The sequence below is a fragment of the Poecilia reticulata genome, chromosome 3, assembly GCF_904066995.2.
Source record: "Poecilia reticulata chromosome 3, P_reticulata-male-v2, whole genome shotgun sequence".
Lineage (NCBI taxonomy): Eukaryota > Metazoa > Chordata > Actinopteri > Cyprinodontiformes > Poeciliidae > Poecilia > Poecilia reticulata.
The window spans coordinates 29364274-29391265 of NC_088832.1; the positions used below are offsets into that span (position 1 = coordinate 29364274).

Here is a 26992-nt window from a genome sequence, read left to right on the forward strand (position 1 = left end):
ACTCATAAATCTGGTAATCCGTGTTGACAGAAAAATAAAATTCAATACAATAATTGAAGTTTATAGTTGTGAATTATGAAGCACAACTACAAGTACCTTTACAAAACACTGTAATTATAAATCACAGAAAATGTTGGAAATAGTTAGATTTGTTAAAAACAGTAACTTAAACTTAAACTTTCTTAAACTGCTTCCTGGTTATAAACATGAATAAAGTGAGAACGAATATCACGCTTTTCTAAAAACAATATATATATATATATATATATTGTTTTGAAAAATATCAGTTGTCAACACAGATTGCTCTGTAAGATTTTGTAAACTTTTCACCCATTTCTTTTATGTTTTTTAATCTGTATATTTTTAATACACTGTTTTTTTAATCTAATTTGTTAACTATATTGCCTCATAAGGTGTGTCTACCAGGCAGCTAATATTGCTTTGTCTTTTATTATTCTTTTATGATAAAAAATAATAAAAATGTTCCTCTAAACTGAAATTCCTGTTCTACATATAACCTTTTGAGACCGAGTATCTCCAGAAAACAGTTTTAATCTATATAACTAAAATCCATCCATCAATCCATTATCTATAACCGCCTGTCCTTGAAAGGCAATTTGTATCATGACAAACAGGCATAATAACTCATTTTTAAAGCGATGGTTGCATTTTCTCTTTATTTTTAGTATTAGAAGGATTTTCATAATGAGGTAAAGTCCTCAAATGTTTCGGACAGTCATAGTTTGAATATAATTTACATTTTTCCTTCTAGAAAAAAATGAAGTATGTCTAAAGGTTTCAGCTTTTGTGTAGCAATAGTGCAATAGTTTTCCTCATATTTACAGGCTGCTTGAACAAATTGAAATAAGTGTTGTATCAATAGTGAAATTAACAATACTGCTGTTTGGAAGTTCACTTGTGCCTTCATTGAGCTGAAATTATGTTATAATTATTTAGATTCATCAGATGCAACAAAGCAAAGCACAATAATAAGTGTAGTCACAAGTTCCCTGAAATACACAGCAAACAGTCAAACCAGTTTTAAATGGGCAACTCATAGATTGTGCTTCATTTGCTTTACTGGTTGACGTTTGCAGATTAGAGGTCATCTGTGGCCTTGCAGAAGTTGTTTTTAGACATTCTGTTGCCTTCACCTTTTGACACAGAGGGGGATTTTAGTTTTTGGCAAATAAGCGTAAAGCCACAACAGCGAACACACGGTTTCAATGAGAGAATGTGTTCACTCTTGTTTTGTTGGACTAGTCTACAGAAAATGTATTACCATTAGACTCACGTTTATGGATTTAAATGCTAAATTCTGCTTCACTGAGTTACAGCCTTCCGAAAAATGGAAAAATAAAAACATTTTGTAAGTTTGTTTTTACATGCTAGATTATTTTCTTTTAATTTTAAGATCTGTCATGAGCTAGAATTTCCAACACTTTTTATTTCACTTATGCTGGTGTTTTTATTGGCAGTGTTGTCTGCATCGTCCCTAAACACAGTTATTTTCCTCTAAGATGAAATACATTTTGTAGCAATGCCAAAAAGTGAGTAAAATTCTATAAACAGTGTTGCACTGCAAAGCAGCGTAGTTGAACATGCTGTGATGAAGAATAATAACCAATATCTTTAAAATTAACCCATCAGGATACAAAAATAAATTAGACAACTAAGAAAAACCAAAGATTTAAGTGTTGAGGTTTGAAAAAAAAGAAACAGTTAAAATATTCACTCAAGATTCTTTATTCAAAAGATAGTTCAGAAAGAGAGGCTAATATTACTAACACCAGACCAGGTGTTTCCCCAACTCATTTAAATAATCTCACTTTCACAAAAAACACAAATAATCTAGCCTAGGGGTTTACAATTTGCAAATCTAAACTCAAAATAAATCTGTCTGGTTCCCATTTGACCACATTTCTTGTCTTTTCAATCTCGTTTCTTCTTGTTTTTCAGACACAAACGCCACAAGCATTTTAGGAGGACAGCAAACACACCAAAAATAACCAGCACAGCTCCCCCTAAAAACAGCATCACATCTACACAGTGGTAGGAATACCAGGGCAGCCTGTAGGACTCGGTTCTCAGGTGAGCAGCTCCTCTGTTCCTCATGACAAACTCTATCCACCAGATGGCTTGGTCCAGGGGCTTCATTGGCTGATCTCTGTGCAGCCTGGAGAGTCTCTGCATATTCATCCTATAAGAGGGTTCAGTTAGGACTTCCTGTATCCCCTGCAAGAACGTGTCTTCAGTCATAGTAGAAATCTGAATATTCTTCCCAGCTCCTCTTATTTCCATTCTAAGCAGATTATCAGGCTGGTCGAAAATCAAAGGAAGACCCAGAATAGGAACTCCATGATAAATCGCCTCCTGAACACCATTTGTTCCCCCGTGAGCCACAAACAACTTAATCTTAGGATGTCCTAGAAGGTCGTTCTGAGGCATCCAGTCTACCACTAAAGTGTTATTTCCCAGATTGGCTGGCCTCACGCCTTTATACTTCCAAATGACTTTTTGAGGTAATTTAGCAAAAGCTCCAGCTATCACTTCAGCTAAATCATGGGGTAAATCTCCAATTAAAGTCCCCAGAGACATTATGATAACTCCGTGCTCTCCAGAGCTCTGCATATACTCCTCCAAGTCCTGAGGCAGACTTTTCGCAGGTTTGCACTGGAACCCTCCCATATAGATAGCATTTGGCATAGTGGGACGGGGAAACTCAAACACAAAGTCCACTCTCATGAGCCACAGATCTGCAGTTTGAAACATGGATAAATAGTCTACATCTGATCCAAAGTACTTTGTAACTAAGCCTTCATAATATGGTAAAATATGCCACATAATGTTGTATTCATTCAAAGCAAATATCATTACATTTAGGACTCTCTGAATAAAAGACATTTTATCAGACATCTCTGTTCCAGTCATTGGAATATACGAGAGAGGAGAAGGTGCGATTGCAAAGTGGCCTTCGCCGTGACTGGTCCATCTCGCATTAAAAACTAGAGGTAGTTTGAGGTAATGTGCAAGTATGACACCCATTGGTAAAGCAGGATCTGTGAGGACAAGGTCATAGTTGGCGTCTTGCATGGACTTTATCAGCTCTTTGGATTCAAAAGTCTTTTCAAGATTTTTGGCCGATTTTATGTGGAACTCTGAGATCTTCTGTGCTTGTTCCATTTCCAGTTTGATACGAGTCCAAATAGACTTCCCCTCCCTTTGGATTTTCAACAGTTCAGTCACAAATGATTTTATGAAGTCTTCGTCAAATCCAGACTCTGTGTCTGTATTAATTGAAGTATAGAACGGGGAGGATTCCTTGATATACCAGCTGTCTGTCTGTCGCACAACAAAAACCTGATGACCCCTTGAATGTAGTTCTTCGATGATGATTTTCATGTTCACCCAGTGGCTCCCGTCAACTGGGAGGACAAGTACTTTCCCACTATGTACCACCACTGGACAGAGCCAGATCAGACTGATCCAGATCCAATGCATTTTGTGTTCTAAAGCTGCAAAATAAACATTAAATAAATTAGCACATTTGTACCCTATATGTATTTTTCAAATAAAACAATATATTGCATAAAAACCAGTATGGGATTCAAAAAAGATGTTTAATAATTGTGATTGTAGCAATGTTTTTTTTTTCTGCTGATGTACGATCCCAAATACAAAAGATTAACTCGTGTTGCTCAAAGGTCTCGATTATGCAAATTGTTGCCTGTAACTGACCCTCTACAGATCCACTAGAACAAATCAGCTAATATTGACACAAGAACACATGCAAAGACTAAAATAAAAGTTACCTGTTTGGCTGCCGGTGTAAATTTGTCTTTCAGGGATTATTCCTTTTTCAAAGTGTTGCCCGTATCAGGTTCAAACTGGAAAAGGACTTTGCAGCTGTATTTATGGGTTCTTATATGTGTTATTGATAAGAGGGTACAAAGTTGACAGAGAGCAGTACATTGTGCCCATATAAGTCATACATCACAGGAAAGCTTGGTGTTGATAACTTCAAAGTTGCTCTTTGACATTTTTATAGTAAATCAACAAAGTATTTGTAGGATGTTTTACAATTTTTGATTTGTTTTCAGACTTAATGGATATCTTTTTCCATTAACACATTAAATCAAAATTTGAAGCGAAACATAGTTTTTGTATTGTAGAGATCTTCACTACTCAGAGTGATGCAACGGAGGAAACTACATTTTCATCCGGAGTTGGGTTTTTTGAGACTTTATCAGGCTTACAGGAAATTACTGTTGATCTAGTGGTTAGAGGGACGTTGGAGAGCAAATTGCTTGGGAGCCTTTTTCTGTAGACTTTGGATGTTTCCCCTCATGCATGAGTGCACTTTTCCCAGATTCCAGCTCTACAGTCAAAAGAACTGCACGTTACATTATCTGGCCACTAAGCTGTCCTTTGGTTTAAGTACAACCATAAGCAGAAGGTTTAGAAAACAGATGGGCTGATGAATAGCACCACCTACTGGATATTGAAGACATCAGCAACTTCTTTGAACCAGAGTATTTCAGCAGTAAATTTAATGTCACAGTTTATTGAAAAAAAAAGCCTCCAGTCATTTTGAAATACAAACTTTGTGCAACGTATTGAGTCAGAGAACCAAGCTAGAAAACAGAACTGCACATTATTCAATGCAAACAGTAAAACAGGATGTAAGAGACTAAAAGTGAGTGAAAGCGTGCATATACTAATCAGGCATAATATTATGACCAAATGCCTAATACTTTAAACACCTAAAGGTGTTTTGTGATGTCTAGCATTAAGAAGTTACCAGCAGTAAGGTGCATGGTGACTCAGCGTTTTAGATTTGTCCCAGTTCAATCATGCACTTTTAGCTTGGATCTTGTGAATTTGAAGACCAAGTCAAAATCACAAACTCATTCTGTTGCTCCTTTGACCCTTCCTGAATCACATGATCTGTTGCAGGACACATTATTCTGCTGAAAGAGACCACAGCCATCAGAAAATACCATGTTCACATTAAGGTTCATGGATTTAATAGTATCTAATAAACTGTTGCATTCTACAAATTTTCAGTTTGTTTTTTTATTGCTAAAATAAACTAAAACAAAGCATTAGCATACCGGCACCCTGAAGATTTATTTATTTTCTGCAAACTTACAGTGATGTAACAGGAACTTATTCATAATACATTTACAGGTATTATACAAAAGATTAACTTGTGTTGCTCAGGTTTAGTGGTGAGACTTATCTTAAAACCTCACTTGCTCTGTTTCATATGGCAGCTGAAAGGGACCCATTTAGAACCAACAGTGAGTTGACATAATGTTATATCTGATCGGTGCCCCAGTCAGTCAGGCTTCACTTTTCTTTTACAACATAATTTGAAGCAGCGCCGCAATAACCAAGAGAAAACCAAAAACATTAGTGCAAAAATTGCTATCAAAAATAAAATGACATCTACAGAGTAATAGGCATACCAGGGCAGTCTGTAAGACTCTGTTCTGAGGTGAGCAGCACCTTTGTGCCTCATGACAAACTCAATCCAGAAGATGGCTCGATCCAGTGGCCTTATCTGTTGATCTCTGTGTAGTCGGGAGAGTCTCTGCATGTTCATCCTGTAAGACGGCTCATCCAAGACTTCCTGAATAGTTTTCTGAAATGTTTTCTCATTTATATCAGACACATCCAAAATCTTTGCAACTCCTTTAGCTCTGAGTCTGGAGAGATTGTCGGCTTGATCGAACACAAAGGGAATGCCCACCATTGGAACCCCGTGATAGATAGCCTCATAAATTCCATTAGTTCCTCCATGACTTACAAAAAGTTTGATTTTCGGATGGCCTAGGAGATCGTTCTGAGGCATCCAGTCTATGATTAAAGTATTGTTTCCTAAAGAGGGAGGTTTGGCTCCCTTATACCTCCAGATAACTTTCTGGGGTAAGATAGCAAAACCAGCAGCAATTTCATCTGCCAGGTCATTTGGAAGCTCTCCAATTAAAGTCCCCAGAGACATGATGATAACTCCATGCTCTCCAGAACTTTGCACAAACTTCTCCAGGAGTTCAGGAAGTGGTCTTGCAGGTTTGCACTGGAACCCTCCCATATAAACAACATTTGGCATGGTGGGACGAGGGAACTCAAACACAAAGTCCACTCTCATGAGCCACAGATCTGCAGCTTGGAACAGAGAAAAGTAGTCCACATCTGGGCCAAAGTAGCGCTTAGCTAAAGGAGAGTAATGTGGTGCGACCACCTGCTTGTACAGATTCATCCTCATGTGGTAGAAAATCATGTTTTTCACCCTTTCAAAGAAGGTCATTTGATCCGTAAGTTCTGATGGGGGAAGTGGGACGTAGGAAAGAGGAGAAGGTGCAATAGCAAAATGTGCTTCACCGTGAACAGTCCAGCGAGCGTTGAACACTATCGGCAGCCCAAGGTAGTGAGCCAAAATCACACCTCCTCCATTTGCAGGGTCAGTCAAAACTGCATCATACTTGGCCTCCTGGAGAATCTTCATTAACTCTTTACTTTCAAATATGTGCACAATCATCTCGCAGATCTTTCTGTGTAATTCAAAGAACTTGTCTTTCAACTCCATGTCTAAAGCGAAACGGGTCCATGCGGACCCATTGCTTCTTTTAATTCTAATGACCTCGGAGACAAAGACACGGTAGAAATCCTCATCGCCACCAGAGTTGACATCCACTGTGATGGTTTCATATTGTGAAGCCGTCTCACTGATGTACCAGCTGTCTGCAGCCCGAATGACAGTCACAGAATGCCCCCGTGAATGCAGTTCCTCCACCAGCACCTTCATGTTCACCCAGTGGCTGCCATCATGTGGGAAAACCAGAACCTTTCCAGCAGATGCAAGTGAAGTGATGGCATAGAAAAAGAAGAAGACGACAGCCAGTGGCCAAAACATCCTCAAATCTTCCAAAATCGGCACAATCTGAAAGGAAAGTGAAAAAGAAAAGAAAAATCACATTAGTGTTGGTATTCCAGGATATTTGAGCTCAATCACCCTGCAGTTAAGTTTCACTGACTGAATAGTCTCTTTATTTGTAGAAGGAAGTTCCCGCTGGCAGCACTCACGCATACATAGCACATGAAGCCTCTCTGGGGAAAACTAGTTTTGTTTAGTGCCAAGAGCCCTGCAAGAGCTTGGCATACGTGGTGGGAGATGGCTGTGTTTTGCTGCCCTGTTTGTCACCCTGTACCTCTTTGCTCCTTTGCTTCACTGATGACCTTCATATGTTTGGAGCGTATGGCTGCTCTGGGGTGATGCCTTGTTTGTGTCTGCCTGGGGCTGTTGTGACCTTGAGGAGTCGAGTCCACCTGTCCTTTGCTGCTCTTGGGTGCTGAGTGTTGCAGGTTTTCTATCTTTCTCACCACTCTAACAGCTGGACACCTCCAGGTGACAAACTCACTGACATACACCTGCTTTACACAAATGCACTTACATCGACATGTATACTCACCTGCCACCACAAACAGGTTACTATTAGAGCAATGTGACCTGTCTATATTGATGCTAAATGCAATCTTAATCTAATAAAGTCAATCATGCAATTAGGATTATATCTTTAGACATCCTTTTTGTAAAACTAGCTGCAGGCTAACAGTTTCTTTAAAAGCTATGCTTGAAATACCAAGACAGAACAAAGGAGAAATAAAATAATTCTGCAAGATATGTGAGCCAAGAAAAACAACAGTCGCTGTAAATATACTTGTCTTACCTATTAAAAACAGGTTAGCCATGGACTGGATATGGAATAACATCTGTCTTTCCGTTAGTGACATCATGTGCAAGGTACTAGACTCACTTCCTTGTATTGCTGTTCTAAGAAACCTCTGCATGAAAACTAAAACTCTTAAATTCAAGCTTCAAGGACGTACATCATAAATTTACACAACTCAACTGTGCTTAACCGTTTATCTCACAATAGTTGTATTCGTTTCCATGTCAAAACAGAATAAATATTTTAAAATGTTTAAATAAAAAAAGTGAACCCAAGGTGGCTGAGAATGGAGCCAAAAGCTGCAAAAGAGTGATAACGTTTCATCTGGATTGCTGGACTAAGGCATCAGTGCTTAACACGATGGCCATGCAAGACAAAAGTAGTGACAGCAAAGTCTCCAGAGCCCAAATTCGTAAAGGGGATATTTATACGTTGATTTATGCAGTGAGATGATGGTAGTTGAAAACTTATTAAACTGTCACCCTATCAAGGGATTTAAAAGTGCTCCATCACAAGCATGGAGCCTGCAATTGACCAGAGTGGCCAAGGACCCATGTGATGAAAATAAACTGAACATTCAAAGCACTAATATTCTGACCTTATACAGGTTCAGACCAGAATTGTAACTTTGATGACATTAGGTCTGAAAAACGTTTGTGAGCAGAATAATTTGTATTGGGAGAATCATGCAGGTCTTGCTTTTTTCCACAAAATAAATCCATGAGGGTTGAACTTGTCGAACAAACATGGACAAATGTTCCAAAATGTTAGTCCAAAGACACCATAACAAGTTTAATTCTGTCAATAGTTTGGTCGTAAGAAAGTTAGTTTTAGGAAGATATAAATGTGAAGCTGGACAGGGAAGTTAAAATACAGACACCATCCTTCCAAATGGCTTGACCACAGAGGAAAGGAAAAGTCTGCAGAGTTATTGGTTACAGAAAACATCTTTTTAATTTGCTAAACTTTGTGTTTTCAGTTATTCAACTGCACATTCACAATGTACATTTGTAAATGTTGTTGCAAAGCTCTAAATTAAAACATAAAAATAAGTAGGAAGGAAGAAAACATAAATATGTACAATAAAAAATATGAGTGGGAGTTGAGCAGTTTTATGTTGTGAGGTGTGCAGCTGTTATGGAATCTGGTTGTTTTGCATGTGAAGCTGCTGTACGTTTTGCCAGAAGGCAAGGTTGAAAGGAAGTGAAGTTCCCATGATTCTCTCTGCTGTCCTCACCACTCTCTCGACACATTTCAAGTCAGAGGTGTTACACAATCCAAAACAGAGAGAGACGCTTTTGACTGTTCACTCTGCTGGTAAACTCAACCCCTTAACTGTTTATTTTGTGTAATCCAAGATTCCTGATGTTTCATAAGCAGAAGGTAAAAAGCGACTGCTATGAACGTTTTCCATGAGCTTTATGGATGTGACTCAGAGAGCTCGTTTTGTTATAGAATTTTAAAGTTAATTACCCACCTAAAATAACCAATATATAAGCTGGCTATGATTTGTGTAAAAAAACGTATTTTCGACATCAGCCAAAAGAGCTTGCTGCGGATGTAAGAACTGAACAAGTTCATACAAGCTGTGAAGAGCTGAAGCCAAAGAAACATTAACATTCTTCCCTGCCACTGTGACCCCATACTCATTAACTGTATGTTAAGAGAATCCTGTTTTTCCTGAGGACATTAGTCACTGCAGAGCCCTGGGACTGTGCTTTTCCATCCTGTTTTTACCCTACACTCAGTACTGAGTATTCGTGCAGCGTGATAGGAATGTTCTTCCACTAACACTACACAGCATGTCGCATGAAAGACACCCCTGAGTGAAAGAACCAAGAAAGAACAGCTGCCGATGTTTAGTAGTCAGAAAAGAATTGTTTTGTATAGAAACAGTCAAAACACTCACCATAAATGTTCTGCAAAATGCAGAGCAGAAAAACACACCGAGGTGCCTATTCTTTCATACTACAGATATGTAATTCAAGAAAAGATACAAACTTACTGTTGAATCTCTTGCAATGCTGCTTCAGGTTTGACATGAGTCAGTGGTGTGAAGGACAACATTCAGGTCTGAAAAAAAAAAAAAACTGCTTCCTGTGTCTGATCTCAGCATAAAGTTCCTGCCTTTTAAAGGGAAGCTCATTCAAACAGGAAAACCACAAGGCAGTAGGTAAACCTACAATGATCATTTTGGTAGCATTTAATAAAACAGACATTGCCAATAGACAAGCAAAATATCTGAAAAATGAACAGAACTCACTGAGTATCTCTTAGAATGACAGACAGGAAAACAATGCAAAAATGCCAGGCTGTCCCCCTGAATTCAAAAATGACCTGTTTAGACTCAGACTCATTTGTAAGAGACAGTCGTTATTCAAGCCCACTATAAAATATGACACCCACACAGGCCTAGACACACCCTAAATAATGAAACTCCACCTTGTATGTTTATTGTACCAAAGTGAGTCATACTAAACCAAACCTCACTAAGTGACTTAACTGAACTATATGTGGTCAGCTACACTAAGAGCCCTGCCGAATGAAATGTAAAAAGAATGTGCATAAAGTGGGTCAAGTTGTTGTTGAAAATCTTTGTTTCACCGAATAAATGATGGAGTTTTCTTTTCCTGTCAAAAGCTTCCTGATTTTAACACTACTCACAATAACGATAATCTGAAGAAAAACATGTTCAGACACACGCAGAATAGAGAAAGCACATTATGTTACATTCACCAGGCTCCTTTAGCACATCTAAAAAGTTGCCTGTAGTTTTTTCTTTTATTTAATTTAAGCTGAAAATGCATTCAAGACCTTGTCGGTGTATCTCAGATACATTACACAGCAAGAAATACTTCAGGTGTCGATTTCTGTTTTACTGATCTTGACTTACACTTCATGAAAATACCATGTTAAGTTTCTTAGAGTATTTGAACATAAGAACTATTGAAACTGGATTTTTTTTTTTTACATAAATTTTATGATATTGGCTACACAGTCATGAGGAAGACTGCTGGCAACAAGGTTATAGCAGACTGTTACTTACACCTGCAAAGGTAGGGTAGGCAACATAGGCTATTGCTAAAGAAGCCAGCTGTTCTCAAACTGCTGTATCCAAGTATGATAGAAGGTTGGAGACGATAATTTCCTTTTTCAGCTGGATTTGGCATCTGCTCAAAATGAGGCACCCTGATGAATTTAGCAAATAGACAGGATTTAATGTAATGTAAACAAACCATATGTGGGGCATGGACAGTAAGAGTTTCCATACACCATCAGTTTTAAATCACGTATTCATTTTTTTAAGTGGTTGTATATAATACCACCATTTTCTGACACACACTTTTGGGGATTCTTTAAATCCTGGTAGTCAAAAGTAACAGAGGTCATGCTTGAAATATTACCAGGTGTGCAATGAATCTGTACATTGTATATAAGTTTTACTTTTAAACTGTCATTTTTTTTTCATTTATGCATTGCATTGAGGCACATACATAATGAGTTTTGTAATATTGGTTGTTCATAAGATCTTAGGTTCTGTCCTGATTCTTGTTCCAATTTTTGTAAACCATGTTCCAAAATGTGGTAGCTTAAAACTGCTAAATTATTCATTTACTTAAAATCTATCAAATTTAACATATTCTATCCTCCACCCACTGTCACTATTATTAATGTATGTGCAGCCGACCCACTAATTAACAGACCAGACGTATTTTGTCTATACAGAGAGAAAAATACCAAAAATGTTCTCAAGATAAGATTAGATCTTGCAAGATAGTGTTTTGCACTTTGTGGTTATTCGGTTTTTTTAAACAGTGCAGTCCACCACTTATAGACTTCTTAACAGCTTGAGTAAAAGCAGCTGTGTAAGACAAGGTTTTGCAAAACAAACAGGAAATGTAATTGCAACGCAGAGGAAGCTTACTGAAAGTAACCATGAAAAAAATTAAAGAAGAAAAGGTAGTGTGCAAACACTGAGGCATTCTAACATTATCAATTTGTGGCCAAAAATATCACCCCCAAATATTATACTCTCAGCTCCCTCAGTCTTTGGTGTAAACCAAGAAGAATCTATAATTTTACATTGACCAAATATAATAACAGCTGACCATCTGCAGCTCAAAGACGAAGCGTTTGACACCTTCATCCTTTGACTACATACCTTTATTACCTGACAACTCATTTTTTGCTGTATTTTTTTTTATTCCAGTCAAGAGATGATTAGAATTAGGGAAGGCTGACCTGTTGTGTTAATTTCTGCTTATATTGAATGACTTTTTTTTATTTCAGATGAAGGCAGTCTGTTGCTCATTTACCACTTGTTTCACTGGTTATGTGGTTATTGTTTCACTGGTTATGTGGTTTAGTAATCTTCACAAATAAAAACAAGATATATTCAAAACATGACCAATCGTCAGAATAGTCTGGTGTCAAACGTCTCTGTAGCTGCTGATACCCTTTGTATGAAGCAATCTCACCACAGCAGATGGAGTGAGACACAACTTTTCATATCTTCACAAAAACAGTCTTAAACATGCACATGAACTTTGTCAACTGACTCTGGTAAAAACAAAAAACAAAAAAAAAAAAACAAGGAAATGGTGGGTGTGTCATGATGCAGTACATCAGAAATCTGACACCTTATTTTTGTTCACACAATATCAGTTACCTTCCTGTTTTCAGTCATAAATATCTCTTGTGGATTTCCTATGTATCAGAATTACTGCCAAAATAATTCATAGCTTTTCTAAATACAAATGTAGTCAGTTTCATGAAGAAACAATCTCAAGCGTCTCCATGCGCGAAATTTCCGAACGTGAACAATAACATGTTATTGTTTACGAACCTCACCGCACGTCACTGGGCTGCACATAGATTTCCATAAATACCTGATAAACATGACTGTAGCTAGAAGCAAGAGCAGCAATGTTCCTGTCTGGACGAGGATTCAGGATTCAGACGAGGATAGACAGTAGACAGAGCGGTAGATGAACCAGGGCACCGTGTGGGACTGAGCTCTGAGGTGAGCAGTACATTTGTGCTTTGTACCAAACTTTGCCCAGCAGATGGCAGTATTTACTGGCTTCATTGTCTAATCTCTGTGCAGTGTGGAGAATCTGCATGTTCACCTGGTAGGACTGTTTGTCGAAGATTTGTACAGATTTTTGGACGTTGTCATCATTGTACAGCATGTTCGGTGTAAGATGTTTAGGTCCTCCTCTGGCTTGTCACCAGAGCCGATTGCCAAATTAATTGAAGAACAAGGGTAAAGTCACAAGTCGGACTTCATGCCGCAAGACCTCTTATACTCCCAGTTTTTCCTCCATGATCCACAGATAGTTTTATCTTTGTGCATCCTAAAAGGTTTTTTTGTGAAATCCAGTTAGCTAGTAAAAAGTTGTTACTCAGAGTGAACAATTTGGTGTATCTGTAGCTCCAAATGACTTTCTGTGGCAATACTTCAACGAATCTTGTCATTTTCCTTACTGCTATTAACTTAGTGTGCACTGCATATTACTTGTCCAAACCACAAATATTAAATTCATCCTGGATTTCAGTCTACAGTGACATGCACAAAGAGTCTATCTTCATAAAATGCAGAGGTGAAGAGCTCATGCTCTTTACCCCAGTGAATGCTGCTAAATGTTGATAATGTGTGCAAGGAACAAAGATAATAAGATTACTCATTGACAGGACAAATGTAGGTGAAGTTTATTCAATGCGTCTATTTTCACCATTTCAAAACAACACATTTAACAGACTGTCCAGTGACTTGGTATTTATATACAGAATTGACATGGTTTTGGCACTTGCCACTACAGTGTTATAAAATAAGTGCAACATTATCAGTAACACTAAAGGCCCTCAGACATTTTTCCGCCATGGTGTTCTGTTTTGATATTTATTTCAAAAAATGAATGCAAAATAAGAACACAACCTCATTGTAGTCATTTATTTCTGCAACTCTATTTACTAAGTGAAACAACTTAGAAAAAAAAATACACAGACTGAAGTTGCAATGACTTTAATTTTTGTTCATTGTGATTATTTTCAATGACAGCTAATGCAAACACTTACAGTAGAAAGTACAGCTACAACCTGCCTAACAATTATTATTCTAACTGGTTCTTTACATCTGACAAAAGTGCCTTATCAGAACATCCTAAAAACTGAGTTAGCAAAGTTACTGATTTAAATTATTTAATCAGACAGTTTGGAAATGGAACATTGTGAAGTTTGGTATGTCATTCCCAGGTACATCTTCTGATTTCTAAGAATTTCATCTTTTAATTCTGCCCTGCTGCAATATATAATATTCTTCTGTCAAACACAAGAGTGGGACATATTAAATATGTTTTAAATGATTTATTAATTTACAATCTCAATTAAAAGGCAAACATCTATTTATTTGTTTAAAATCTTATGAAACAGTACTCTACTTCCAATAACAAAGTTCACAATATACCTTTAAATTAAGAAAACAATTGCTTTGGTACCATGAACATGCTTTTACTTACAGGCAATATCTTTACACATAAAGGATATAAATATTACTCACGTTTTACTTTACGTCTACACACAGATTTCCATAAACACCTGATAAACACGAATGTAGCTAAAAGCGTGAGCATCACTGCTCCAGTCAGGAACAGGAATACATCTACAGAGTGGTAAACGTACCAAGGCATTCGGTAGGACTGAGCTTTCAGGTGACCAGCACCTTTGTGCCTAATGACGTATTCTATCCAGAAGACGGCCGTATCAATTGGCTTCATTGGCTTATCTCTGTGCAGCCTGGAGAGTCTCTGCATGTTCTGCCTGTAGGACGGTTCGTTCAGAACTTCTTGCATAGTTTTCAGGAAGTTGTCGTCTTTGTCCACTGCGCTGAATGTAAGAATTTTAGCTCCTCCTTTCTCTTGCAAGCGCAACAGATTGTCATATTGGTCAAAAACCAGAGGAAAACCCACTACTGGGACTCCATGACACAAGGCCTCCTGGACTCCATTTGTTCCTCCATGAGCCACAAATAGTTTTACCTTAGGATGTCCTAGAAGGTCTTTTTGTGGCATCCAGTCAGTCAGTAAAGTGTTGTTACCCAGAGTAGACGGTTTGGGTCCTCTAAAGCTCCAGATGACTTTTTGTGGCAACTTCGCAAAAGCTGCTGCAATGCTATCTGCAAGGTCCTCTGGAAGTTCATCAACAAATGTTGAGAGGGACATGATAATGACTCCATGCTCTCCAGAACTCTGCACAAACTCCTCCATGTGATCAGGAAGTGGTTCTGGAGGTTTACAATTAAACCCTCCCATGTACACGACATTAGGCATTGTGGGACGTGGGTAATCAAAGACAAAATCGGTTCTCATGAGCCAAATGTCTGCATCATTCTGTATCTGCTCAAAGTCACAATCAGGTCCAAGGTACTTTTCACAAAGTGGCTGGTATACAAACTTAGACGCAAACTTGCTTTGAATGGAAGTCAAAAGATACAAAATTATGTTTTTAACTCTCTGAAAAAAAGTCATTTTATCAGTGAGGCCAGATCCTGTCATGGGGATGTAAGATAATGGTGAGGGAGCGATGGCAAAATGAGCTTCTTCAGGCTTTAACCAGCGAACATTGTAAACTAAAGGAAGATTCATGTATTTGGCCAAAATTGCCCCATTACCCCAGCATGGATCAGTAAGAACCAGATCAAACTTGGTCTCATTTAATTTCCTCATCAACTCCACATTATCCAGCAGAGCTGGGACAAATGAGCTCACTGAATTGTGAGCATCAACAATTTTGTCAAACAGGCCTAGCGTCATTCGAAAAAAACTGGTGAGAGGTAAAGCCCCCCGTTCAAGTTTAAGAAATTCAGAAAACATTTTTTTCATTAAATCTGCATCTAAAAAGCTGTTTTCTACTGGAACTATGAAAGTCTTGTAATATAAGGGATTATCCTTGATGTACCAGGTTTTGCTAGCTCGTGCAATAGTAACATTGTGTCCCTTGGAGTGTAGAGCTTTAAGAAGAATTTCCATGTTTATCCAGTGGCTTCCTTCAATAGGAAATACCAAGATGTTGCCACCATGACAGCAGGTGGGAATGAGAACGAGCAGGAGCAACACACTGCAGCAACAGACTGCCTTCATCTGAAATAAAAAAAAGTCATTCAATATATTATTTATTAATATAAAGCAGAAATTAACACAACAGGTCAGCCTTCCCCAATTCTAATCATCTCTTGACTGGAATTAAAAAAAATACAGCAAAAGGTAGGCATTAATATGTATAAACTGTAAAATTCTAATTTAGAGGATCAGAGCTGGAGCTGCTGTTCTTCAGTCTGTTTCACAGCTCAGCTTCACCTTGTCGGTATTTAGCTATAAAGATGCTACGAGTCAGAGCCCAACATGACGAAAATGTATTTTTATGAATATGAAGGAAACATATACGAAACATATATCGTCTGTATTTTCTACTAACATTTGGATAATTTCTCTTTTATTCTTGGCTTTAGCCTGTGAACCAGGACGTCTCAGAAGTCATTGGAGTTAACTTAAAATACTTTGTAGAACGGCACTTTATAACGTTCGGTCCATTCACTTGTATTAGCTTAATGGCACATATTCCACATTCAATATGGCGGACGCTGTTACGTATCGCAGCAACGGGCCGACCCGCTCCACGAGGCGTCTATGTATTAATGTCTATGATTTTAATAGCTAGCTAGATATCAAGATAGCTACTTACCGTTAGTCTTCTTAGTCCAGACCTACTTGAACGCTGTTTCAGAGTGCTACAGGACAATCCCCATACGGAACACACCTTTAGTCCAGTCACGCCTATCAAATGGTTCTATAAAGCAATAACCTGTGTGTGAGAACAATAAAAACAGACTCGGTAACAAAAATTATGCGGTGATTTTCAGGAATGTGAAAGTGACGAAACGTTGAGCTTTGGGGAGAAATCATGTTTGAAACCGTTGTTCAATCCAAGAATGATTACATGAAATATAGCGACACCTAGTGTCTGAGAAAAGGAATGCAGCAATTAGAGACCGTGTTTGGCATAGTTAGTGACTAAACAACACACTTTGATTCAGCCAAACTGTGCAAATGTAAATAAATGTAGATATCAAGAAATATTTCAGCATTAAAAAAGTCACTATTTCAAAATGGCATTATTATCTGCTTTTCCATTTTCCATTTGCTTGGTCAACGTGGGTTGAATCCAGTGCAGACTGAAAGTGACTGACAAGTGTACATTTATGTGCACCAATTAGATTTGCCAGAACACTTTGATATTTCTGGATTTCTATAGCAACAGTCTGAACCAAATTCAGTGCAAATTAACCCAATTGGTAGCAATACAATACACTGACAATCAATATTTAGACTCAATTGGACACAATGCAATTCCATCCTAACTGGGAGAGAGTCAACTAAGGGAACCCATTGGAGTTTAATCTTGGAGCAATGCCTCCACCAGAGCAAAGGTGTGGCAACTTTGGTTGGATAATAATATCTGCTGTGACTGTTTCATTAACCGTGTACAAGCTTAATTTTAGGGCAGTCCACTTTATGAGACTGAGAGTGCTAGAGAAACTTGTCCTTATCTTAAATTATTCCAATTCAGTCACATAGCCCCATAAATTTTTTGTTGTATACTAAACTGTAATGCATTAAATCATTGGCTGGTGTGGTAAATCTGTTTCCCATGCTCCTGCACATAGTAAGAAGAAAGTACACCCTGTGTCTGTCTTTTAGCAGGTTCTAAAATGTATAAATTAGAAATTTCATTGAATACGATCTCTGTGCACTCTGGATAATCTGCATGTTCACCTGGCAGGAGTGCTTGTTCAAGACTTGTATAGCCTTTTGGACGTTGTCATCATTGTCCGAAAAGTGTGAGACTTTTAGGTCCTTCTCTGCCGATTGCCAAACTGATTTAAAAACCAGGGTAAGTTCACTATTCAGACTTCATGCCACAGGACCTTGTATATTCCCAGTTTTCCTCCTTGATCCACAAACAGCTTACAGTTACAAGCACGAAGAGTCTATCTTCATAAAAGGCAGAGATTAAGAGCTCATGCTCTTTATCGCAGTGAATGCTGCTAAATTATGATAACGTGTGCAAGGAACAAACATAAGCTTACTCATTGACTGGACAAATGCAGGTACAGTTTAAACAATGTCTCTCTTATCACCATTTCAAAATGGCATCATTACCTGCTTTTCCAGTTGCTTGGTATTTATATACAAAACAATACAACCCAAACACAAAGGAGTAAAAGTGAGGGCACCAAATGTGTGCAACATTATCATTAACAGTAAAGGCTCTCAGACATTGTTCCATTTATATCAATGACATGGTGTTCTTTATTTCAAAAATTTAATGTTAAATAAAAACACAACTGCATTAAAACCTAATTTATTTTAGTAACTCAATTTAAAAGTGAAACACATTAGAAAAATTACATAGATGTTGTAATGCCTTCATTTTTGTTCATTGTGATTATTTTCAATGACAAGGACAAGATAACACTTAAAATAGAAAGTGTGACTACTAGCTGTTTAACAATTATCATTCAAAGACAATAGAGCCTTATTACAATATTCTAATTAATGAAATAGCTGAGTTAGCAAACTTACTGAATGAAATAATTTAATCAGACAATTTGTAAATGAAACATTGTCAAGTTTGGTATGTCATTCCCACCTGCAACTTGATATCCAAGGATAACGTGATTAAATCATGTTCTGCTGCAATATTCAATATTCTGCTATCAAACACAAGCGTGGGACATATTAAAAATATTTCAAATAATTCATTAATTTACTATGTCAATTAAAAGAAAAACATCTATTTATTTATTTAAAATCTTCTAAAACAGTACCCTACTTTGAATAAAAAAGTTCAAAATATTCCTCTAAAATAAGACAATTGCTTTGATCAATAAACATCAATAAACATTATTCACAGGAAATATCTTTACACATAAAGGATAGAAATATTACTCACGTTTTACTTTACGTCTACACACAGATTTCCATAAACACCTGATAAACACGACTGTAGCTAAAAGCGTGAGCATCACTGTTCCAGTCAGGAACAGGAATACATCTACAGAGTGGTAAACGTACCAAGGCATTCGGTAGGACTGAGCTTTCAGGTGACCAGCACCTTTGTGCCTAATGACGTATTCTATCCAGAAGACGGCCGTATCAATTGGCTTCATTGGCTGATCTCTGTGCAGCCTGGAGAGTCTCTGCATGTTCTGCCTGTAGGACGGTTTGTTAAGGACTTCTTCGATAGCTTTCGGGAAGTTGTCATCTTTGTCCACTGTACTCAATGTAAGAATTTTAGCTCCTCCTTTCTCTTGCAAGCGCAACAGATTGTCATACTGGTCAAAAACCAGAGGAAAACCCACTACTGGGACTCCATGACACAAGGCCTCCTGGACTCCATTTGTTCCTCCATGAGCCACAAATAGTTTTACCTTAGGATGTCCTAGAAGGTCTTTTTGTGGCATCCAGTCAACTTGCAAAGTGTTGTTACCCAATGTAGATGGTTTCTGGCCTCTATAGCTCCAGATGACTTTTTGTGGCAATTTTGCGAAAGCTGCTGCAATGCTATCTGCAAGGTCCTCTGGAAGTTCATTAACAAAAGCTGAGAGGGACATGATAATGACTCCATGCTCTCCAGAACTCTGCACAAACTCCTCCATGTGATCTGGAAGTGCTTCTGGTAGTTTACAATTAAACCCTCCCATGTACACGACATTAGGCATTGTGGGACGTGGGTAATCAAAGACAAAATCGGTTCTCATGAGCCAAATGTCTGCATCATTCTGTATCTGCTCAAAGTCACAATCAGGTCCAAGGTACTTTTCACAAAGTGGCTGGTATACAAACTTAGACACAAGCTTGCTTTGAAGGGCAGTCATTAGATAGAAAATGATGTTTTTAACTCTCTGAAAAAAAGTCATTTTATCAGTGAGGCCAGATCCTGTCATAGGGATGTAAGATAATGGTGAGGGAGCGATGGCAAAATGAGCTTCTTGAGGCATTAACCAGCGAACATTGTAAACTAAAGGGAGATTCATGTATTTGGCCAAAATTGCCCCATTACCCCAGCATGGATCAGTAAGAACCAGATCAAACTTGGTCTCATTTAATTTCCTCATCAACTCCACATTATCCAGCAGAGCTGGGACAAATGAGCTCACTGAATTGTGAACATCAACAATTTTGTCGAGCATGCCTAGCGCCATTCGGAAAAAACTAGTGAGAGGTAAAGCCCCCCGTTCAAGTTTTAGAAATTCAGAAAACATTTTTTTCAAAAAGTCTCCATCTACCAAGCTCTTTTCCACTGGAACTATGAAAGTCTTGTAATATGAGGGATTATCCTTGATGTACCAGGTTTTGCTAGCTCGTGCAATAGTAACATTGTGTCCCTTGGAGTGTAGAGCTTTAAGAAGAATTTCCATGTTTATCCAGTGGCTTCCTTCAGTAGGAAAGACCAAGATGTTGCCACCATGACAGCAGGTGGGAATGAGAACGAGCAGGAGCAACACACTGCAGCAGCAGACTGCCTTCATCTGAAATGGAGAAAAATATCATTCAATATATAATTTTAGTAGTATAAAACAGAAACACAACAGGTCAGCCTTCCCTAATTCTAATCATCTCTTGACTGGAATAAAAAAAAATTACAGCAAAAGGTAGGCATTAATATGTATAAACTGTAAAATTCTAATTTATTTTTTGTGTCAACATTAAACATGCTAACTATTTGCTGACTGAAAGATGTTAGAGGAAATGTGAGTCTTCTCTCCTGCACTAGCATGAATATGTATTTGCCTCCTTGAATTTTTACGCTGCTTTGGAACCATGTTGTGCTACTTTGCTAACTTGTTTTAATTTTGCTACATTACTGTGGTGGCCTGTTTGCAACAAAGTATTGCAAGTGAATACAAGTCTGAACTTCAAATAGGCCACACCAAAACCTTCCTCTTTTTGAGTCAGTCCAGGGTGAATTTACTGGTGTGATTCATGTCCTGCTGGATGAGTGTACCTGAAGCTTAAGGATCTTCTGTTAGAGAGCAGAAGTCATGATATGATTTTCAATAATTGCAGCAAGCTGTTCAGAGTCTAAATTAAAAAAAAAAAAAAAAAACAGCACCAGACCATCAAACTATTGTTACCATGTTTGACACTTTGTGTGATTTTGTTTTCTGAATTGTTATGTTAGCTCTACACCAGATGATCAACTTTCAAAAAGTTCAATTTTCATCACTTTAACATTATGAGCCATTTACTCTTCAACATTCAGTTGGAAAAACAATCTGAACAAGAGGTAAAGGAGAAGAAAATCGCAAGACCAAATGGCAAAAAAAAAAAGAAAGTTTTTTGTTTTTTTTCCTTTTTGCATGTCATCCATTTTTCATGAAACCCATTGGATACAACCTCCATTAGTTAAAAATCTGGTACATTGCTTGTATTACTAGTAATGATTCTGGTCTCTAAGCATATTATCGAGCAACTCTCACTGGTACATGAACTTGAACACAGTTACACTGAGTTTGATTCCACTCCCAGATTTAATTTTGAAAGACTACTTGAGTTGATAGTTTGTTTTTGATACCCTTAAGCATGCCACTATAGATACTTTTACCAGAGTTAGACAAACATGGCTCTACTAAACTAAATTATCCAAAGTTCGTTTTCTATATAACCTACAACTGAATGTGGCTTTGGATAACTTCCCCATCAGATATTATGGGATTTGAGGGCTGCACCTAATCTGAAGTATAGTGGAACAGATTATTTAGGATATCTACAGCAAGCTACCAAATGTGAAAACACGTCTTGACAGAACTGTATTTAACACTGCAGGGATAAACTGTAACATGCTTAGCTCCCTGATGTACAAGTGTAAACTTTACATGTGCAAAAATGTTCAGTAACATTTGAATGAGGAGATGCTAGCTAGATATCAAGATAGCTACTTACCGTTAGTCTTCTTAGTCCAGACCTACTTGAACGCTGTTTCAGAGTGCTACAGGACAATCCCCACACCGAACACACCTTTAGTCCAGTCACGCCTATCAAATGGTTCTATAAAGCAATAACCTGTGTGTGAGAACAATAAAAACAGACTCGCTAACAAAAATTATGCGGTGATTTTCAGGAATGTCAAACTGACGCCAAACGTTGAGTTTTGGGGAGAAATCTTGTTTAAAATCGTTGTTCAATCCAAGAATGATGACACGAAGCGAGCAAAAGCAATGAAAAGAAAGCAGGGAAGTGGAAACTTTAGAGGAAGCCACGGAAGTGTACAGAGCCTCCTGTTGAGAGAAAATATTTTCTCCATAGCGACACCTGGTGTCTGAGAAAAGGAATGCTTAGTCACTTGTTTAGTCACTTAGTTAGTGACTAAACAACACGACACGCTTTGATTCAACGAAACTGCAAATTAAAAAAAAAATGTACCAAGAAATAATTAAGCATTAAAAAAGTCACTCTAAATAGGTCAATGTGGGTTACATCCAGTGCAGAATAAACGTGACTGACAAATGTGCATTTATGTGCACCAATAAGATTTGCCAGAATACTTTGATATTTCAGGATTTCTATAGCAACAGCCTGAACCAAATTCAGTGCAAATTAACCCAATTGGTAGCAATACAATACACTGACATAATCAATATTTAGACTCAATTGGACACAATGCAATTCCACCTAACTGGGAGAGAGTCAACTAAGGGAACCCAGTAGAGTTTGATCTTGGAGCAATGCCTCCAGCATAGCAAAGGTGTGGCAACTTTGGTTGGCAAATAATAGCTGCTGTGACAGTTTCGTTAACCTTGTAAAAACTTCATTTTAGGGCACTGAATTATGAGCCTGGGTGTGCTAGAGAAACTTGTCCTCATCCTAAATTACTACAATTCAGTCACATAGCCCCATTCCTTTTTTGTTATTAAACTGGAATGCATTAAATCATCAGAGCACACTTTGGTTGATGTGACAAATCGGTTTCCCATGCTCCTGCACATAGTAAAAAGAAAGTACACACTGCATCTGTCCTTTACCAGTTCTAAAATGTGTAAATTAGAAAATTCAATGTGTATGATCTCTGTGCACTCTGGAGACCTTTTATACTCCCAGTTTTCATACTCCTCACCCAGAGTAAAAGTGAGGGCACTAAATGTGTGCAACATTATCATTAACAGTAAAGGCTCTCAGACATTGTTCCATTTATACCAACGACATGGTGTTCAGTTTCTATCTTTATTTCAAAAATTTAATATTAAATAAAAACACAACTGCATTAAAAAGTAATTTATTTTAGTAACTCAATTTAAAAGTGAAACACATTAGAAAAATTACATAGATGTTGTAATGCCTTCATTTTTGTTCATTGTGATTATTTTCAATGACAAGGACAAGATAACACTTAAAATAGAAAGTGTGACTACTAGCTGTTTAACAATTATCAATCAAAGACAATATAGCCTTATTAGAATATTCTAATCAATGAAATAGCTGAGTTAGCAAACTTACTGAATGAAATAATTTAATCAGACAATTTGTAAATGAAACATTGTCAAGTTTGGTATGTCATTCCCATCTGCAACTTGATATCCAAGGATAATGTGATTAAATCATGTTCTGCTGCAATATGCAATATTCTGCTATCAAACACAAGAGTGGGACATATTAAAAATATTTCAAATAATTAATTAATTTACTATATCAATTAAAAGAAAAACATTTATTTATTTAAAATCTTCTAAAACAGTACCCTACTTTGAATAAAAAAGTTCAAAATATTCCTCTAAAATAAGACAATTGCTTTCATCAATAAACATCAATAAACATTATTCACAGGAAATATCTTTACACATAAAGGATATAAATATTACTCACGTTTTACTTTACGTCTACACACAGATTTCCATAAACACCTGATAAACACGACTGTAGCTAAAAGCGTGAGCATCACTGCTGCAGTCAGAAACAGGAATACATCTACAGAGTGGTAAACGTACCAAGGCATTCGGTTAGATTGAGCTTTCAGGTGACCAGCACCTTTGTGCCTAATGACGTATTCTATCCAGAAGACGGCCGTATCAATTGGCCTCATTGGTTGATCTCTGTGCAGCCTGGAGAGTCTCTGCATGTTCTGCCTGTAGGACGGTTCGTTCAGAACTTCTTGCATAGCTTTCAGAAAGCCATCATCTTTGTCCACTGCCCTGAATGTAAGAATTTTAGCTGCACCTTTCTCTTGCAAGCGCAACAGATTGTCATATTGGTCATAAACTAGAGGAAAACCCACTACTGGGACTCCATGACACAAGGCCTCCTGGACTCCATTTGTTCCTCCTTGAGACACAAATAGCTTTATTTTAGGATGTCCTAGAAGGTCCTTTTGTGGCATCCAGTCAGTCAGTAAGGTGTTGTTACCCAGAGTAGACGGTTTGGGTCCTCTAAAGCTCCAGATGACTTTTTGTGGCAACTTCGCAAAAGCTGCTGCAATGCTATCTGCAAGGTCCTCTGGAAGTTCATCAACAAATGTTGAGATGGACATGATAATGACTCCATGCTCTCCAGAACTCTGCACAAACTCCTCCATGTGATCAGGAAGTGGTTCTGGAGGTTTACAATTAAACCCTCCCATGTACACGACATTAGGCATTGTGGGACGTGGGTAATCAAAGACAAAATCGGTTCTCATGAGCCAAATGTCTGCATCATTCTGTATCTGCTCAAAGTCACAATCAGGTCCAAGGTACTTTTCACAAAGTGGCTGGTATACTAACTTAGACGCAAGCTTGCTTTGAAGGGCAGTCATTAGATAGAAAATGATGTTTTTAACTCTCCGAAAAAAAGTCATTTTATCAGTGTAGCCAGATCCTGTCATAGGGATGTAAGATAATGGTGAGGGAGCGATGGCAAAATGAGCTTCTTGAGGCATTAACCAGCGAACATTGTAAACTAAAGGGAGATTCATGTATTTGGCCAAAATTGCCCCATTACCCCAGCATGGATCAGTAAGAACCAGATCAAACTTGGTCTCATTTAATTTCCTCATCAACTCCACATTATCCAGCAGAGCTGGGACAAATGAGCTCACTAAACTGTAAATATTAAGATTTTTGTCAAGCATTTCTGTTGTTATTTGGAAAAAACGCGTGAGAGTTAAAGTCCCCTGTTCAAATTTTATGAACATAGAAAACATTTTTTTCAAAAAATCTGCATTTACCAAGCTCTTTTCTACTGGAACTATGAAACTCTTGTAATATAAGGGATTATCCTTGATGTACCAGGTTTTGCTAGCTCGTGCAACAGTTACATTGTGTCCCCTGGAGTGTAGAGCTTTAAGAAGAATTTCCATGTTTATCCAGTGGCTTCCTTCAGTGGGAAAGACCAAGATGTTGCCACCATGACAGCAGGTGGGAATGAGAACGAGCAGGAGCGACACACTGCAGCAGCAGACTGCCTTCATCTGAAATGGAGAAAAAAAAAAAGTTTTTTCATTGATTAGTTTCAATAATATAAAACAAAAAATTATATAATTTGTTAATTCTAATCATCTTTTGACTGGAATAAAACTAATGCAAAATGTATTAGTTCAAATGTCAAATACTACTAGACTATTTTTCACTGTCATATGTTCTTTTACCTAATAGTGATGGTTTCCATGCAATCAGTGATACAGAACTCTTGAGTTTTAAATATGAGGGAATTTAGAGCTCATCACTAAACATCACTAAACTTTTCCAGTTTCACCATTCAAGTGTATTTTCTCAGCAAATGCGCTTTTACATATTGTATTTTATTGTATTTTGGTTGCATTTTAATGTCTTCATAAATATGGAGGACCAACATTTTAATAATTAAAATTAAAATCAGAAATCAATATTTTTTGTTTTTCCTCAAGTTAAACAATTATCTACATAATTCAAAAAAGGGTGACAAAATAGTTTTAGATTTAGAATGTTAGCATCCATAAACTTATAATTCTCACTGGGAAGAGATTTCTTAAGTTTTACGATGTCTATTTAAAAAGTAATCCAACTGTTTTTCAAAGATTGCTGGAAATAATGGTATGTCGGATAAATCTGTTTTCTTTTCATAAATGTTCGTTTGATTAAGCAAATAAACAAGTAAGCATAATTATCTAAAAAAGCAAAACCACCATTACCACCCTCAAAGATGAAACATACACACCATTTGCTGGCTAGTCAAAGATAGTCAGAGGAAGTTTAAACCTTTTCTTACATTATGGGATTTGAGAGCTGCTCCTAATCTGAAGTAGTGGGACAGACTACATGTGGAAACACGTCTTGACACGACTGGATTTACCACTTCCGGGATCAGTATAGCATGCATTTCTCCCTATAAAGCTTACATGTGCAAAAAATGTTCAGAAACATTTTTCCAGGGTACCTGTCAAGTTCCCCGTTTTAGCCGAGAAACTTATGTATTTTACCCCTCTGTCTTCCTCTTCCTGCCGTTTCATGTTACAGTAGTTTTCTTCACACCCACCCCACCCCCGCTCCGACGGCAACAGCGGTGGGATAAACATTTCATGGATTCTCAAATCCAAAACTTGACAGGTATGACAACCAGACAGGAGATTAAATAGATGTTCAGACGGATATAGCTACTTACAGTTTGTCTTCTCAGTCCAGACAGTGGAAGCTGTTTCAGTGTGCCACAGGACAATCTTCATAAATGACAGACATAAGGTACACACAACCTTTAGTCCAGTCACGCCTGCCAACGGTTCTACAGAGTAATACACTGTGATGACAGTCGTAGCAGATTGACTAACTCAAATGAGGCGATGTGAAAATGAACTGACTCGTATCGTCGAGTTTAGGAATGAAATCCGGTTTTAAAACGCTGCTCCATACAACAACAATGACATGAAAACCGTGCAAAAGCAATGAAAGGAAAGCAAGTTAAGTGGAAACATTACAGGAAGTCACCGAACTGCGATTTTCTCTGGCTGAGAGAAAATATTGTCTCAATGGCGACACCTAGTGCCTGAGTAAAGAAATGTAGAAATTAGAAACTGATCCATCTTTGCAGCACGACACGCCTTGATTCAGGTAGATTCTGTAAATATCAAAAACATATTAAAAAAATTTCAGCATAAAAATACGTCAATATTGGTTGCATCCAGTGCAGAATGTTTATATATACTTATAACACAATATTTTATTCTGTGCTAAACAGCTACTGTACTAAACAATA

General features: G+C 37.6%; 1 protein-coding gene and 4 pseudogenes across 12 annotated transcripts; all 5 read right to left on the reverse strand.

Moving 5' to 3' along the window:
• Nucleotides 1-1730: 1730 nt before the first annotated feature.
• LOC108166185 (UDP-glucuronosyltransferase 2A1 pseudogene) lies at nt 1731-4411 on the reverse strand (annotated as a pseudogene). Its single transcript, XR_014086995.1, has 2 exons — nt 3813-4411; nt 1731-3515 (listed from the first exon to the last, which is right to left on the reverse strand). The product of XR_014086995.1 is annotated as a UDP-glucuronosyltransferase 2A1 pseudogene (transcript).
• Nucleotides 4412-4533: 122 nt separating this feature from the next.
• LOC103462746 (UDP-glucuronosyltransferase 2B31 pseudogene) lies at nt 4534-12779 on the reverse strand (annotated as a pseudogene). 5 transcript variants are annotated; one of them, XR_014086991.1, is made up of 3 exons: nt 12626-12773; nt 9742-9809; nt 4534-6946 (listed from the first exon to the last, which is right to left on the reverse strand). The product of XR_014086991.1 is annotated as a UDP-glucuronosyltransferase 2B31 pseudogene, transcript variant X2 (transcript). The 5 variants fall into 5 exon arrangements; XR_014086990.1 differs by lacking the exon at nt 12626-12773 and adding an exon at nt 10000-10685; XR_014086992.1 differs by lacking the exon at nt 9742-9809 and having other exon boundaries at nt 12626-12779.
• Nucleotides 12780-13745: 966 nt separating this feature from the next.
• LOC103462690 (UDP-glucuronosyltransferase 2C1 pseudogene) lies at nt 13746-16713 on the reverse strand (annotated as a pseudogene). Its single transcript, XR_014087000.1, has 2 exons — nt 16476-16713; nt 13746-15874 (listed from the first exon to the last, which is right to left on the reverse strand). The product of XR_014087000.1 is annotated as a UDP-glucuronosyltransferase 2C1 pseudogene (transcript).
• Nucleotides 16714-18139: 1426 nt separating this feature from the next.
• On the reverse strand, nt 18140-26525 carry LOC145547544 (UDP-glucuronosyltransferase 2C1 pseudogene; annotated as a pseudogene). Of its 3 annotated transcripts, none has more exons than XR_014086998.1 (3): nt 21740-22126; nt 20769-20819; nt 18140-20325 (listed from the first exon to the last, which is right to left on the reverse strand). The product of XR_014086998.1 is annotated as a UDP-glucuronosyltransferase 2C1 pseudogene, transcript variant X2 (transcript). The 3 variants fall into 3 exon arrangements; XR_014086997.1 differs by lacking the exon at nt 20769-20819 and having other exon boundaries at nt 21740-21844; nt 21933-22125; XR_014086999.1 differs by lacking the exons at nt 20769-20819; nt 21740-22126 and adding an exon at nt 26405-26525.
• On the reverse strand, nt 23054-26540 carry LOC103462689 (UDP-glucuronosyltransferase 2A2-like). 2 transcript variants are annotated; one of them, XM_008405626.3, is made up of 2 exons: nt 26405-26540; nt 23054-25235 (listed from the first exon to the last, which is right to left on the reverse strand). In XM_008405626.3, exon 2 carries the CDS (start codon nt 25233-25235, stop codon nt 23649-23651), a length of 1587 nt encoding a protein of 528 aa, XP_008403848.1. In that variant the 5' UTR covers nt 26405-26540; the 3' UTR covers nt 23054-23648. The 2 variants fall into 2 exon arrangements, with proteins under 2 accessions (XP_008403848.1, XP_081461552.1); XM_081605426.1 differs by lacking the exon at nt 26405-26540 and adding an exon at nt 26012-26373.
• Between the last annotated feature and the right edge of the window lie 452 nt (nt 26541-26992).

Coding starts and splice junctions, on each gene's coding strand:
- LOC103462689 (XM_081605426.1), bottom strand. CDS start 26,122: ATGCATGCTATACTGATCCCGGAAGTGGTAAATCCAGTCGTGTCAAGA. Junction 25,236..26,011: donor CAGCTCTCAAATCCCATAAT/GTAAGAAAAGGT, acceptor TCTCCATTTCAG/ATGAAGGCAGTCTGCTGCTG.